The sequence below is a fragment of the Maniola jurtina genome, chromosome 20 (assembly GCF_905333055.1).
Source record: "Maniola jurtina chromosome 20, ilManJurt1.1, whole genome shotgun sequence".
NCBI classification, from domain to species: Eukaryota; Metazoa; Arthropoda; class Insecta; order Lepidoptera; family Nymphalidae; genus Maniola; species Maniola jurtina.
The window spans coordinates 13,108,967-13,126,045 of record NC_060048.1 but is presented as its reverse complement, the minus strand read 5'-3'; the positions used below and the strand labels follow the sequence as shown (position 1 = coordinate 13,126,045).

Here is a 17,079-nt window from a genome sequence, read left to right as displayed (position 1 = left end):
AGGGCAGTTTGCGTTTAGTTTCGGAGTTAGTTTGAGGTTTGAAATCGTATTTCAGCACTCAGATTCAAGGAAACTATACCAAACCTTCATCATCATCATGATCAATTCTTTCAAAAAAGAAAAAGCTTATGTGCGTTTTAAGTAATTAAATATCACTTGCTTTAGTGATGAAGGAAAACATCGTGAGGAAGCCTGCATGCCTGAGAGTTCTCCGTAATATTCTCAAAAAAATCTGCCAAAAAAAGTCGTAAAAGTTAATCTCCAGTCTTAACTTCGATTGATCAAATGGCAGTAATTGAAGTTTGTAATTAAAGGCAGTAGTATTGTAGGTAGTTCATCGGGTTTGCGCAGTGGAGTGTGTCGTGTAATTAGTAAACCACTGCAGCGAGCGAGCAGGCGCAGGTCGCAGCCGTCAAACAAATAAAATGCGAAAGCAGAGGGAAATGGGTCTGTAATTGAAACCTCGTCGGAGGCACGACGTTGAACAAAGGTGAATGAGAGCGGCCTCGTTCGCTGATCAACATTTATTCCGCTTTGAAGTTAAGTAGAGTTTGGTATTACCGTGATAGCCCAGTGGCTAAAAGCCTAGGGGCACAACGCTCGCCTTGTATAGTATAGGAGGTTCGATCTCGGGCACGCACCTCTACTATTTATTACATTACCTTGCCTTACCTTTACAATTTACATACCTTTACCTACACCATTTTGGTTGCCTGGAAGAGATCCCTAGCTGTAAGGCCTGTAAGCTGTGAAGCTGTGATAATGCCACCAAATTGTATGTTTGTTGCGGTGCGATAAAGTATAAACATACATAAATCTTAATTGGTGAGCAAACCTACATGCCTGAGAGTTTTTCATAATATTCTCAAACATAACTGCACTGGCACTGAGCCAGTCGTGGCACACTATGGCCAAACCCTTTTCATTCGGAGAGAAGACCCGTGCTCAGTAGTGGGCCGGTGACGGGTCGATCAGAATAAAAAATTAATGTCGGCGTATCAACTCACGACGGACGGAAAGACAGTTAAAACATGTGGCATTCTTCACGTTATAAGCCTTGTATTAAGTTATTCTTAAAAGCCTACGCTTCCGCCCTTCGTGTCTATATTAAAACAACCTCGCCTAGCTGTAAACGTATTACCAGTAAATGTTTCCGCCTTTCGTGTGCAAAGTTCCGCGTCGCCATCGGCTCCACTGGCGTCCCTGCACCTACGCAACGAATATCACAACAATGTAATATTGTACTAAGAATAGAATATTTCTGGTTTCACTCGTGTCTATATTTGCTTCCTTTGTAAAACCCTCTCTCCGATGTCCACCCACGCGCGTCATATTACATAACTAGTCAGGAAAACTCGTGCAACAATGATTTTTATTAAACAGCTAATATGTGTATTTAGTTCTAACGTTACAGTTAGATAATTTGTTCAAAGTTGTTATAGTTGTTACTTTCTCATCAATATAGTGATGAGAAAGTTAAACATTATTAAAGAAGGTATATATACCTCTAATATTTTACCATAAAAAATTCTGCTTAAATAAGAATTCGATACTTAATATATGATATTTTATGCAGTTCAAAAAATGTGTCGACCTCCCTGGCGCAATGGTGAGCGCTGTGTTCGTAGGTTCGATTCCCGCTAAGGGCAATTTTTCAAATTTCTAACTTCTAATCTGACTCTGATTTGGTGGGAGGCTTCGGCCATGGTTAATTAGGACAGCCCTACCGGCAAAGACGTGCCGCCAAGCATTTTAGCGTTCCGGTACGATGCCGCGTAAAAACCGATTAGGGGTTTGGGTTTAATAAAACTAGCGTGCTCCTCCCAGGTTAACCTGTGTCCATCTTAGACTGCATCGTCACGTGTTACCACCAGGTGAGATAGGAATAAAGGCCAAACAATGTTTATATTATTTTACCTACTGGAAAACTTCTGGCATAATGTAAGCCGGCCACAACTTTATCGAAGTTTTCTTCAACAAAGTTATCTCTAATTGAAAACAGAAAGAGATATAAAGCAATTTTCCTTTGAGACCAATTCTTTGAGATTGTGAACTATATGAAAGTGATCGGTTCACTACACAAAACTATCAACTAAGTAAATATCTATAGAAATTCTTTACTATTTATTCTTAACCCCCCATCGCCCCATCGCGAAGAGAGGGTTTTATCAAATTGACCCCTTGATAGACTGACAAGATCTGTCAAGTTCTGACATCTGATCTGATCTGACAAAGTCTGTGAAAGTGCTGATAATTACCAAACCATTTAAAGAAATGGTGTGACAGAGTTTCAGAAATCCTAGCTAAAAGCCATGCTATATAACATTTGGGTAAAAAGTCATTCTTATGTCATCATCATTATCATCGCCGACTCACTACTGAGGACGAGTTTCCTCTCAGAATAAGAAGGGTTGGCCACTGTCCACCGCGCCGTCAAGTGCGAATTGGCAGGTTTCATACACTTTAAACTAATGAATTTAGACTTATTTCGCGGTTCAACATAATACATTATAATGTAAGTAATGGGTACTACCACGATTAGCTTGATGATCTTGGATTATCGATCCTTCGGCCTAGTTCAATCCAATCCAAGATTCAAATCCTCAAATCCAAGATCTAATCCAAGATTAAATCGTGATATTTTCTTTAACCATCAAAGCATTTCTATAACTTAACTTAGAATTCCGTTTGGATCTTCTGAATGTAACCCGTCGTTTTTACGTGGAAGGTTAAACGCTCCGATGGTCGAACATCAGTCGCTTAACGACGCAAGGTTACTCAAATGGGGCATTTTACAACCAGCCAGCGTTCCTACTGCGCTCCTCAAATAGGACATTCGTATTGGTAGTTTCCAGTGCCTTGCTTATCCTCGGGCCACGGCCTTTTCTAACTAATAAGTGACTATTAGAGATGAACATGATACTTTTAAATCATTTTCATTTAGTGAAATGATTTTTTATTTTTCTTCAAAATGATTTCAGGCAGTTTTTCACGGAAAATGATTTTTCAATTTTCGCTCTTACGATCGTTTGCTACATTAATTTAACTAGGGATTATGATCAAGATCAAAAGCGTTTATATTTCACAACTGATTTTTCACGGAAAGTAAATTTTTCTCTATCCGTGAAATGTAGCAAACAATCGCTTATTTATTTTAAACAGCAATAAATATACACTATTTAACTGTTTTTCTCTTTCAAACAAGCATAGTATGTCGTTATTTCTTTCCTTCATTGATTATCATTATCAACTGAGAGAGTCTACGGCTGACCATAGGCCTTCCACACGCCACAATCTTGCACCACCTGAACCCAGCGATGGCTCCTTGAGACTCATTAGATGCCGTCTATCCACCTAGTGGATGTCTTCACCTGGTGGGTGTGGTGCGAGTTCGCTACTCTAGCACCTTAGAACCCCAGCGTCTATCGGTTTCTCGAACTATGTAGCGTGCCCGTAGAGGAGCATGACCTAGAGTAGCAATTCGCGCCGCTTCACTCTCGTGGCTAGACAAAAGCTGTGGCCCTCGGGTTAGAGTAACTTCCAATCAGCAATAAAGGGCAAAGAGAGGCTTTACGGCGCCAGCCGACAGTTCCGGCGGCCATTACACAGATAATCGTCCCTCCACGCGTTACCTACCGAAACCTTCCTCGCAAGCCTACAGCGCCCTTCCCAACAAATAAATGCAAATGAAGCACGTAACGAGAGAATTATTCAGCCTCTTTTTATCAAGACTCTCTGAATGTGGGAATTTTTAAAATGGTGTTCCTTAGACATATGACGTTATTCTTTTCCTTTGATACATACACAGAATAAGCCTATCTTTTTAAATTTACTGATAAGGTCGGGAGTTCGATCCCGGATCTCTAACTTTCAAATCATGTACTTTTTGAGCAATTAAATATCACTAGCTTTAACGGTGAAGGAAAATATCATGTGGAAACCTATGCACGTCTGTGTTTTCAAAGATGGCTGACATCTACCGATCCGCACTTGACCAGCGCGGCGTGGCGCACTCCGGTCTAAAGTCTAAGCCCTTCTCGTTCTGAGAGGAGACCTGTGCTCAGTAGTGGGCCGGCGATAGGTTGATCATGATCATGAAAGCTGTAGTTGAAAATGGTGTTACAACGTTAAAATACGAAACTATTCGCAGCTGACGGAATAACTGGCTTAAAATAAATCCTAAGCGTTGCTCGCACACAGTGGGGTAGGTAGGCAGTAGGCACGATGTATGCATACTTGTGTAATTGGCTTACATCCAGCCGAAGGGACACAATCCCGTTTAAAGCTTAAAGCGGATTAGCTTCCGATCCCTCGTCAAATTTATAATTGATACGTTCCTATAATCTATGTACCTATATCCAGTTAAACACCTACCTACAGAACGATAAACCTCATTTTTAAGGTTCCGTACCTCAAAAAGGAAAAACGGAACCCTTGTAGGATCACTTTGTTGTCTGTCAGTCCGTCTGTCGTGTCTGTCAAGAAAACATATACCTATACTCATGAAATTTGGCAGGTAGGAGGTCTTGTTGCACAACTAAAGGAAAAATCCGAAAACCGAGAATTTGTGGTTACACCACAAAAAAAAATATATGTATGTCAATTTTCAAAGTAAGATAACTATACCAAGTGGGGTATCATATGAAATGGCGTACGTTCTAAAACAGATTTCTATTTATGTTTACGCATAATAATTGATTTATCGAGCAATATCAAAAAAATACTCCAATACCGCACCCTCAATGCGCGGGTCTGACTCGCACTTGGCCGGTTTTTTATTTTCATTATTATAAAGTGCAACGCACATCTACACAAGATAAAGAGGAGACAAGATGCAGCTTCTTTTGATGTTACTAAGTACTCCAATAATGAGGATGATGCCCGGGTCAAAAATAAATTCTTTCTTAGTAATTATTATTAAATAGAGGGCTTTCCAAAATTCTAAAAATCTGCATTCGCTGCGAGTTTTAACTTTGCTTATCATTTTAGACTAAAAAAGTACGTAAAATTACGTCAAATGTGTATGACGTCACATGTGTATATTTCATACAAGCTCCCTTACTAAGCGAGCGTTTTGACGTTTGGTAAAAAGTCGCTGATTTGACTAAGTATTCATCATACCTATACACTGACTAACAGTCCCTGTATAGTAGAGGTAACAGAGTATCAGTAACACAGTAAGAGTGATATCTATAGACCGCACTTTGACTTTGCTTAGACTTAAGACAAAGTTAAAACGAGACACATGTACATCTCTCACATAAATCTGTCTCGATTTAACTCAATCTTTAGTCTGGGCAAATTCAAAGTGCGCTCTATAGATTTCAACCGAAGAGTCAATATTTAAATAAAATAACTACAACAAAGCGCTGACTTAACATTTTACATTCGAAAATGATGAGAGTTTCATAATACAAGTTCTCACTGCATAACAAAAAACGAGGCCAAAAGAAAGTCTGGAAAATGATACTACAATAAAAGAACGTACCTACAATTTACGAAATTTCAGGTGTAGAACTTTCAACTCACCTGCGAATGTATTTTAAAATATTCAACATTTGATTTCGCGGGCACCGCGCCAGGCCGGCGGCACGGGTACTAGGCAGCGAACACGTGGTTTCTAAATGCGCACTATAAAATAAACTTTACTGGAAAATTCCAAATTGTTAAATAATTTCCAGTTCGTGAAATACAGTACGAGAGGAGGAAATTATGTTACCCGTTTCCTCTCGAGTCTGTACATGTATTTTAATTTAGCGACCGTGTTTTGTATTTCTTACAGCGCTATAATTTCGTTGTACCATGTTCTCCGTAAATAGTAACTTTTTTTTTTATTGCAACGATATGAGATGTCATTTTTTAATCTCATTCGCTCTAGTATGCTATTTATAGTCTGGGCCTTTTTTCTTATCACTTTTGACGTCAAAATTTGAAACATAAAGCGACTACTATCTTAAATTTTCCTTCGTTTGATTACATTATAATAATTATCAGATCTATCAGATGATAGAGAGAATCACTGGGACCGACGTGGAAGAAAGGTAAAATCTAAATTCGGACCTTTGAAAATCGATCTTATCAAGAATTTATCCGGTAAAGTAATTCAGAAAGTTAGCTAATTTCATTTTATTACCATTTACCCTTTTCGTGACAGACTGAAGCGCGGATTCTTACGTAGGTACCTAAGTATATAAAATACTAAATGATACTCGCGACTTCATGCGCATGTAATTAGTTTGCTTAAAAATCCCGCGGGAACTCCTCGATTTTACGGAATAAAAAGTAGCCTTTTTCCATCCCCGGGATATAAGCTACCACTGTACCAAATAGATGATGCCCGCGACTTCATCCAGGTGGATTTAGGTTTTTTTAATCCCGCGGGAGCTCTTTGATTTTCCAGGACAAAAGTGACAAACGTCAAAATCGGTTAACCGGATGGACTGTGAAAAGCTAGCAGACGGACAGACACACTCGTGCATTTCGTAGCCTTAGTTTCAAGTTTACGTAATTATCACCTAACCATCCTCTTACAAATCTAACAATTTGGACCATCAAAAGGAGTACAATAGTACCTACCTACTTTGAATAAATTATTTATTTATTTGAGTTTGATTTATAATATTAATAGGTATGGATTGTACTCTATCTGTATTCATTCAACCAATGAGGTACATTTTCCTGATTTCTTACTACATTAATGAAGTAAGAAATCAAGAAGGTTCAGACGTGTTGCGACCCTGACGCTAACAAGGCGGGATCCAAAGTAACAGTCGAGGGATTATATTATTAATTCCGTCTAGACCGAGAGCGACACCACCGCGCCGTAGCAACCGCTAGACCGCGCTCTAATGAATGCTTGATGTCTGTAGTTAGCTCTAATGAGACAAGCGGTGACACCCGACTCACACGCCTGACTAAATACAAGCAACAATCAACAATAACATTGTGGCTTTCAGAAACCGAGGGTGAATCTAAAACTTGATCCCAGATTCAACAAACAACTAATAATAATTGCTCGTATATAAATAACTTATCGAACAGACTTAGTTTTGTGCTACATAAATTTTAATATGCGGTTAAAAAGATTCGCCAGTTGACCGACATAGAAACGACAAGATTAGTGTATTTACTTACTTTCACAGCATCAAGTTTATAGTATTGGGAGTTCTAATAAGTTTTTGATATCTAATACTTGATAGTAAAAAGAGTTTACTATGAGCTCTTCTCGGACCGAGCGCGTTTGGAACCTTCACTACTTCGCTCTACCAGACTCCGGATTGAAAATCAAAAAGTGTACAATGTCCAATTTGAATAAATGATTTGAATTTGAATTTGCCTCTTTCACACTATCTCTTGTATGGGTACTTAAACTTCGTTATTCTTCGTTTCGCCGACTTTTGTAGACCAGACTATAACAAATCGGTCGTTTGCGTTAGGCGTTACCTATTGTGCAATTGCGTCCACTAAAACAAGTAACAAGTAAAAACTTTGGTCCACAACAGCTAAGTAGCCAGTTGGAGCAGCTCATTGTGCGCGCGCTAACTGCACAGCACAGCTGCCGGCTCGCACCGGCTCCTTACTGTAAGTAGCAACTCCGATAACAGTAGCAACTCCGATAACTAGGAACATTCTCTGAGCTATTTAAGGCTACGTTGTACTGTTCCCACTTCGGTACAGCTCGAACAAGTTGAACAATTTCAGCTCCTCCTTCAACTTGGACATTCCTACGCTAGACCGAGTACGTTGTGAATCAACACAAACTACTTATTAAAAAACCAACCAAGTGGGAATCAGACTCGCGCACCTAAGGTTCCATACTCCGGTATTTTTTTAGACATTTTACACTATAAATAAAAAACTATTATGCATAAAAATAAATAAAATCTGTTTTAGAATGTCCAGGTAAAGCCCTTTCATATGATACCCCACTTGGTATAGTTATCTTACTTTGCAAATTGAAACACATTTAATTATTTTTTTAATGATGTAACCACAAATTCGCGGTTTACAGATTTTTTCCTGTACTTGTGCTGTACCTACCTACCTGCCAAATTTCTCCTGATTCTAGGTCAACAGGAAGACACGACGGACGGACAGACAGACAGACAACAAAGTGATCCGTTAAGACGAATAAGGGTTCCGTTTTCCTTTTGATGTACGGAACTCTAAAATGATTCTGACGAATTGAGAACCTCCTCCTTTTGAAGTCGGTAAATAAAACTAAAAATTAAAATAGCCACAAAAATAAAAAATACGAAACTTCCATTAAAAAAATAACGTTTGAAGGAGCGTGATACCGCAAACCTAGTAAAAACTAATTAACTTTAGTGGTTTTAGCGGGGATTTATAACGAATGCTCGCGTGTACTAACACTCTACATGAAATTGGTCCACTAAATATTATATGACGTGGAGCGAGTCGGGATAAACAGAACGGATTGCGTCCCTACATGACGCAGCGTCAGAATATCACATGAGGTAGGTCGCAGGTGGCATCGACCTGGGAGGTTAGGTATAGTTTTACCGTTTGTTTGTGTGACAATAATAAAGCATTTTATTTCAGACTATAATTACAATCCATATTATGCCTTCATAACAATATTAGGCCCAGTGAAGTAATCCTACACAAGACAGAGGCAAAAATCTCAGTGGGCGTTAACTATTTTGAGTCACCAACCAATAAAAAACAACGTAGGTACGAGCCTAGATTTAGGTACCTAAGTGTACTGAATCTAATGAGACCAAAACGTTTGTGGGGGGGGGGGGGAAATAATAGAATAACTATCTGCATGCTAAATATATGCATATATGCATGCATGTGCCTTGATATATCAGTCAGTCAGTGACGTTTGCCTTTAATATGTTTAGATAATACAGCAATAACGCTCGCTGTATATTACTCCCGAATATAATATTCGCCTAACTTTTAAAATAATATTAAAACTTATAATAGGATCAGAACTTCGGGCGGCCGGCGAAGTTTCTATCGAATTATCGCCCGCACCGCGCCTTTACTTTATTACACGGAATCAAGGGAATTAGTCCGCATGAGAGGAAATCTGTAAAGAGGTGGAAGGCTTCGGCCGCTGCTAGCTACCAAGAGCCGACTACCAAGTGATTGAAGTGATAAAGATAGTTCTAGGTTCCTGTACAAAAAAGGCAAAAGTAAAGTCATGAATGTCTTTACAAATTACTTCACGCAAATTAACGCCATTCATATTATATTACATATTATACGGCCGTACAAAATTCAGCCATCACATACGCGTACTTACATAAATGAAGACTTTTTACGACTCTTGGGTCCCTTATAGTTTAAACCCCCTGTCAGACCCCTTTAAAGTGTAAGAGTATCTGGCAAGAGGTTGCCGCGATACTAAATGTCTGGCAATGCGTGGCGTGATTTCTAATACTGTTGCGAATAAAAATAAAAAAATTACACTTTATACTTTGACGTAAGATTTTTTACACCTTTGTTACCTGTTATCTGCCAAAGTCAACATGATCCAAACTTCACAGTCGCTTATTGTACCTCTCTGTGTTGGGGACAATACCTGTGACAATACTCAGAGAAACTTTCAGCTTTTATAAAATGACGAAGCTCTGGCTCTCATGGGCTTTTGGTCCAATAGTATGATCATATGATGTAATAATAGCTGTTGTTACCAAATATAAAATATAGGGCACTTTCTATATATGAAGGCAACAGATCAAAATAAAAGGTCCAGCTTGCAGTGTCCATATATCACAAAGATAACAAAGGTGAAAAAATATTTATGGGACACCTTTTTATCCCTAATGATGACCCTTGCGCTGTGCGCTAAATCACAGACCCTCTTCCTAGGCATTTATTAGATTGGCATCTGATATATCTATAGCTCATATCGCGGGCCGTTCTATTTTTTATATTTTAGATTATATATAGAGATTATAATCAAGGGCAAACATATAAAAAAATATAAAACAAAAAACAAAAGCCTATACTTACAGTAATAAAAAAAAATATCAACCGTATTAAAAATACGTTGGTACGTTGGTACTGTTGGTTTATTGGTTTGTGCTTCAATCACGCCGCAACGGAGCAACGGATCGACGTAATTTTTTGCATGAATACAGTTAAAAGCTGAGAGTGACATAACTTACTTTTTATCCCGGAAAATCAAAATCCCCACGGGATTCCTAAATAAATGCAAAAATAATAGTTTGCAAAGAATTCGTCACCGATCGTAAACTATGTATTTGTCGGAGGGCGCGCCGCGCCACGCTGCGCAAATATGCAAACGGGCCAATAAATCCTACGCTCCCTGTCGCCCGATATTGTGACTGTCGGGAAAAATGTCGCGCATCAAACACATCTGATATTGTTGACTCCGCAGCTGCAGTGCGCGCAGGGAGTTTGATGAGGTGCGTTATAAAAGCCGTTCGTTTGTGATTTTTTTATATGGACAATCAACAGGTTACAATTAATTTAAACTACACAACAAGGATGAAAAACATATTATTGCTGTATTGTAGACCCACTTAGTGATTGCGATGTTGTGCCACAGTTAGGAGAAAAAACGAAAAAGAAAGGAAGACAGTCAACTAACTGGATCCAGTGCCACTAACAGAAGACATACAATTTATAGTAAAATTACCAATAAAACCAAAAATATTATTTATAAAAATAAAAATAAAGTATTAAAATGCAGAGACTCAGAAAAACAAACACTATTCTTATTGAATAGAATAGAAATATTTTTATTTAAATAAACTGTTACGAGCAGGTACTTTTGATTCATCAAATGAATCAAGTGAAAAATCTGGGTCGGAATGCCTTATAATGAAGCCTCTACCTGAGCTAATATAAGCCCATCGCCTGTGACTCCGTGGTGGTTTCCTGAGATTTAGTCTAAACTACCTGATTTAAAATTGACATATTATAACCAAGATTCATGATTATAGGTATGAATTTAACTCGTGCGAAAACATACGAACACGCACGAATAATCCCGAACTCCCAAGTACTTGTACGATTACACAAAACGACTGCAGCCAACGTATTCGTTGCTGGGAGAAACTTCTAGCACTTTTTACGTTTATAAATAAAATAAAATAATATTTTCATTCTATATAGAGCATTTTACATGAAATATATTCTTCACGAAAGCTTTTTCAGGTATTAAAGTTTGAGTATACTCAAAATCGTAGACCGCAAAAAAAATTCGTGCTCAAATTCAATCAATAACTTGATGATACCGGCTCTTGAACCAGTTGTGAGTCTATTCAATCATAAAATTCGGAAAGAAAATGTTTTATGTTAACATTTGCTTTCCTTTCTCTGGAAATCTCCGTGCAATGGTTATTAGCCGAATTTTTGGCACATAGCACGAAATTTAAAAGTGGCTTTCGCAAACCTTTTGCTTTCATTTGTCTGAGCGCTACGGCGTGCTACGATGTGCTACGGTGTGCTACGCTGCATTACGAAATGCTACGAAATGTACGCTACCAAGGACCTAATAATATTACGAACGTGGCAAATCTACTTTTGATCCACTTTTATCTAATTTTGATGAGCGAAGTGTCGATGGTGGATGTCATCCTAGCGTCTTGGATTAAAAACCAGCTAAGTAAGAGTCATACTCGCGCACCGAGGGTTCCGTACTTGAGTATTTTTTTCGTCATTTTGCACGATAAATCAAAAACTGTTATGCATAAAAATAATTATAAACCTGTTTTAGAATGTACAATGTATGTTTGTATGTATGTACATAGTTATCTTATATTAAATATTGAAAATTCTAATTATTTATTCATGAACACACACATTTTTTTTTCTGATGTAACCACAAATTCACGGTTTTCGGATTTTTTGCTTTACTTGTGCTATAAGACCTACGTACCTCCCAAATTTCATGATTCTAGGTTAACGGGAACAGACACAACGTACGGATGGACGGACGGGCGGACAGACAGACAGACATCAAAGTGATTCTATAAGGGTTCCGTTTTTCGTTTTGAGATACGGAACCCTAAAAACTACCTCAATCTACGCACATATCAATTACCTGGTCAAGCAGTGGGCAAGTGGCAGGTATCGCCGACTGCTGTGCGGTGGCACGTATGATATCAGGCAGTCGAGCATCCAGTAATGCCTCCTCCACTCCACGAGCTGGCAGCTCGCCACGCCGCGATATATCGCGAGCCAGCGTGATAAATGTAGCACAACCTGAAAACATATCTGCTCAAATACTTACAAGTGAAATCTTTTGTACAGATAATCTTTTAAACATAATTGCGCACTTAATATAAGTAAGTGTACCTAGTATTTTACAAAGTAATTATAAAATTATCTACTGTCGTACTGGACTTCCGTTTCATCCGGCTATTACAGTGAAGGAATAGTGAATAGAAATAGTGAATTACATTGAAGGAATAGTACGCGACAAGTCGAGATGGCAATCGGCGTAAGAGGTAGGGGGACGCCCCGTGATCACCCGACCTATCCCGCACGGGGTTAGCGCGGGGGTTGTGCGGGTGATCACCCGACCTATGCCGCACGGGGTTAGCGCGGGGGTTGTGCGGGTGATCACCCGACCTATGCCGCACGGGGTTAGCGCGGGGGTTGTGCGGGTGATCACCCGACCTATGCCGCACGGGGTTAGCGCGGGGGTTGTGCGGGTGATCACCCGACTTATGCCGCACGGGGTGAGCGCGGGGGTTGTGCGGGTGATCACCCGACCTATGCCGCACGGGGTTAGCGCGGGGGTTGTGCGGGTGATCACCCGACCTATGCCGCACGGGGTTAGCGCGGGGGTTGTGCGGGTGATCACCCGACTTATGCCGCACGGGGTTAGCGCGCGGGTTGTGCGGGTGATCACCCGACCTATGCCGCACGGGGTTAGCGCGGGGGTTGTGCGGGTGATCACCCGACCTATGCCGCACGGGCTTAGCGCGGGGGTTGTGCGGGTGATCACCCGACCTATGCCGCACGGGGTTAGCGCGGGGGTTGTGCGGGTGATCACCCGACCTATGCCGCACGGGGTTAGCGCGGGGGTTGTGCGGGTGATCACCCGACCTATGCCGCACGGGGTTAGCGCGGGGGTTGTGCGGGTGATCACCCGACCTATGCCGCACGGGGTTAGCGCGGGGGTTGTGCGGGTGATCACCCGACCTATGCCGCACGGGGTTAGCGCGGGGGTTGTGCGGGTGATCACCCGACCTATGCCGCACGGGGTTAGCGCGGGGGTTGTGCGGGTGATCACCCGACCTATGCCGCACGGGGTTAGCGCGGGGGTTGTGCGGGTGATCACCCGACCTATGCCGCACGGGGTTAGCGCGGGGGTTGTGCGGGTGATCACCCGACCTATGCCGCACGGGGTTAGCGCGGGGGTTGTGCGGGTGATCACCCGACCTATGCCGCACGGGGTTAGCGCGGGGGTTGTGCGGGTGATCACCCGACCTATGCCGCACGGGGTTAGCGCGGGGGTTGTGCGGGTGATCACCCGACCTATGCCGCACGGGGTTAGCGCGGGGGTTGTGCGGGTGATCACCCGACCTATGCCGCACGGGGTTAGCGCGGGGGTTGTGCGGGTGATCACCCGACCTATCCCGCACGGGGTTAGCGCGGGGGTTGTGCGGGTCGGGTGATCACCCGACCTATGCCGCACGGGGTTAGCGCGGGGGTTGTGCGGGTGATCACCTGACCTATGCCGCACGGGGTTAGCGCGGGGGTTGTGCGGGTGATCACCCGACCTATGCCGCACGGGGTTAGCGCGGGGGTTGTGCGGGTGATCACCCGACCTATGCCGCACGGGGTTAGCGCGGGGGTTGTGCGGGTGATCACCCGACCTATGCCGCACGGGGTTAGCGCGGGGGTTGTGCGGGTGCGCGGGCGCCCCCATTCCGATTGCCATCTCGCCCTATCACGTAGTGTACCTATGTGTATTTTGCTTACATAATTCTTTGCATGCACGTTTATAAAATAATTTATCTCCTGGCTAGACTGCGATTCGATCAGAAGTAATATAAGTTTAAATAAACAATATTCGGAGTAACGTAGCAGTGGTCTAAGTCGGAGAGGTCGGGGGTTTCAAACGCACATATAACTGGAATATTATGAGCTTCAAGAAATTAGTAATCACTTGTTAAAACAAATGATTACTAATTACTATTAGTAAACTAATTACGGTGAAGAAAAACTTGCATGCCTGAGAGCTCGCCTAATTTTCTCAAAGGTATGAAGCTGCCAATGTGCACTTGGCCAGCGTGGTAGACTATAGCCTAATGGTTCTCATTGTTACAGGGGGGTTAATGATGATGATACTAGTTAGCACGGTTTCATTTCTGAAAACCCTTTGTCTACGTTATCTATATGCAAAATCCTCATAGAATTCATTTGTAGAATAATAATAATACGCCAGTAAGTCAGTATACCTTTTTGAATGCATATATTTTGTAAATCCACCTCATGCACGAGCAACAGGTATGCGGCGGGCAGGCGGAGGGTTGAAGGATGAAAGGGTGGAAAGGCGGAAGGGCGAGAGGTTTATGGGCATTCCTGTTCCCTTTGAGCGACAAACTGCCGCCTCGCAATCACGGTTGACCGCGGAAACATGCCGGCTTCTAAAGCCCGACTCACAATGAGTAAAGGAATCCTCCGTGCGTCGATGATAAAAATAATTAAACGACACGAGTTCCTTCGTAAAATTTAGTTTTAATTTTTTCTCACAACAACATAAAAATAAACAACGTTAACCAAACAGTCTTGACGTATATCTTATGAGTGAAGGTTTTTTCTTTTTTTTTCAAACTTTTATTTTTAAATAAGTATGTGTGTAACCTACATCACTCCCCTCCAGAGGCCGTGTCTACGGACGATAATAATCCGGAAACCGTACTCGTCTACCGGAACGCGTGGTTCGCAATCCGATATTGTCTCCAGCTTGTTGCTGGGGAACATCTGGAGGTTTGTGTTGGGGAGGATTAGGTGGTTTGGGAAAGAGAGTATCGTCGGACAATATGTAGGCTGGCTTTAGTCGGTCGATTGATACAGTCACGTCTCGGCCCTTAACTTTTAATCTAAAGGTTTTAGCGCCTCTCTTTAAAACTTCGTATGGCCCTGTATAAGCTGGCTGCAAGGCACCATGTAGCGTGTCTTCCCTAAGGAATACGTGGCTGCAGGTGCTCAGCTCTTTAAATACGAAGGTTTTAGGTTTAGAGTGGTGCTGAGTTGGTACTGGTTGTAGCTTTTCGGCAAAGGATCTCAAGCGAGCTGAGAAGTCAGTGATGTCGGTGGTGTAGCTTGCGATATTTTGGCCAAAAAATTCGCCAGGTAAGCGCAGTGGCTCACCGTACACCAGCTCGGCTGATGAGGCATTAAGGTCCTCTTTGATTGCGCTTCTTATGCCAAGAAGTACAAGTGGTAGAGACTCGGTCCAATTCTCGTCGGCGTGACAAGTTATAGCTGCTTTCAGCTGTCGATGAAAGCGCTCGACTAAACCGTTGCACTGTGGGTGGTAAGCGGTTGTGCTGCGGTGCTGAAATCCAATGGATTTGGCCAACTGCTGGAAAAGTGCCGATTGAAACTGCATTCCACGATCCGTTATGACATCCACTGGACTTCCGTAGCGCGACACCCAACAGGAAACAAAGGCTTTGGCAACCGTCTCGGCGGTTATGTCGGTGATTGGGACAGCTTCCGGCCATCGCGTGAAGCGATCGACGGCTGTCAAGCAATACCGAAAACCGTGCGAATATGGTAGTGGGCCGACCAGGTCTATGTGGACATGTTTGAATCGCGCTGAAGGTAAAGGAAGCGTACCCAAAGGTGACGACACGTGTCGGCTTACCTTAGTGCGCTGACAGTCCAAACATGCCTTAGCCCATTCACGGCAGTTTTTACGCATGAGAGGCCAAACAAAACGTTGTGCAACGAGCTTAGCTGTAGCGTTAGGACCAGGATGGCTTAGGGAGTGGAGGCAGTTGAAGATTTGCCTACGACAGCTCTCGGGGACGAAAGGTCTGGGAGTCGGGGTACTGACGTCGCAGTACAATTCGGTACGACTGCCAGGGATTGTCATTTTGGTGAGGCGAAGAGATGTTTCACCTTTAAGGTAGTTTGCAAGCTCGGAGTCTGTGGTCTGAGATTTGGCAAGGACTTCTAGATCGACTGGCATCTGTAGTTCGTATATGCGGGAAAGAGTGTCGGCCACGACATTGTCTTTGCCCGCGATATGTTGGATGTCCGTCGTGAACTGTGAGATGAAGTCCAAGTGTCTATACTGCCGTGGCGAACAGTTACTTTTCCGCTCATGGAAAGCGTAACATAGCGGTTTGTGGTCAGTATATACAGTGAAGTGGTTGGCCTCTAGCATGTGGCGAAAGTACTTAATTCCTTCGTATATTGCAAGGAGCTCACGATCGTATGGCGAGTATTTAACCTGCGATGGGCTCAACTTACGCGAGAAGAATGCTAGGGGCTGCCAAGCTCCATCCACGTATTGTTGTAGAGCTGCTGCGATGACTTTGTCTGAAGCGTCCGTGACGAGACCTAGTTTACCATCGGGATGAGGATGCGCCAGTAGGGCTGCATTGCACAGACTTTTCTTGCAGTCCTCGAAAGCTTGCAGTGATCTTCCTTCTATGACGACCGGATGGGAAGCTTTTACAGATCCGGTTAGCAGAGCGTTCAGAGGGGCCTGGATTTGGGCAGCGTTGGGCAAAAATCGTCTGTAAAAATTTATCATGCCCAAGAATCGCCTCAGCTCTCTGACGGTTTTGGGAGCAGGGATATCCGCGATAGCCTTGACTTTGCTATCTAAGGGTTTCGTACCTTTTTCAGAAATTTGGTAACCCAGGAATGTTACTTCAGGTGCGCCAAAGACGCATTTGGCCATGTTCACGAGTACGCCGTATTCTTGCATACGTGTGAAGAGTTGGCGCAAATGTTCTTCGTGCTGTTCCTGAGTCCTGGAAAATACCAAAAAGTCATCGAGGTATGTGTAGCAAAAGTCAAATCCACGTGTCAGCTCATCCACGAATCTCTGAAAAGTCTGCCCTGCGTTCCGCAATCCGAACGTCATAAAAGGAAATTCGTATA

At 42.5% G+C, this 17,079-nt stretch overlaps 1 protein-coding gene across 1 annotated transcript; it reads right to left on the bottom strand.

Moving 5' to 3' along the window:
• Window positions 1-12,042: 12,042 nt before the first annotated feature.
• Window positions 12,043-13,882, bottom strand: LOC123875887 (circumsporozoite protein-like). Its single transcript, XM_045921953.1, has 3 exons — window positions 13,686-13,882; window positions 12,405-13,536; window positions 12,043-12,207 (listed from the first exon to the last, which is right to left on the bottom strand). The coding sequence occupies exons 1-3, from the start codon at window positions 13,880-13,882 to the stop codon at window positions 12,043-12,045; spliced, it is 1,494 nt and encodes a 497-aa protein (XP_045777909.1).
• Window positions 13,883-17,079: the final 3,197 nt, after the last annotated feature.

Coding starts and splice junctions, on each gene's coding strand:
- LOC123875887 (XM_045921953.1), bottom strand. CDS start 13,882: ATGGGGGCGCCCGCGCACCCGCACAACCCCCGCGCTAACCCCGTGCGG. Junction 13,537..13,685: donor GCTAACCCCGTGCGGCATAG/GTCAGGTGATCA, acceptor CGTGCGGCATAG/GTCGGGTGATCACCCGCACA. Junction 12,208..12,404: donor TCGCGTACTATTCCTTCAAT/GTAATTCACTAT, acceptor ATATGTTTTCAG/GTTGTGCTACATTTATCACG.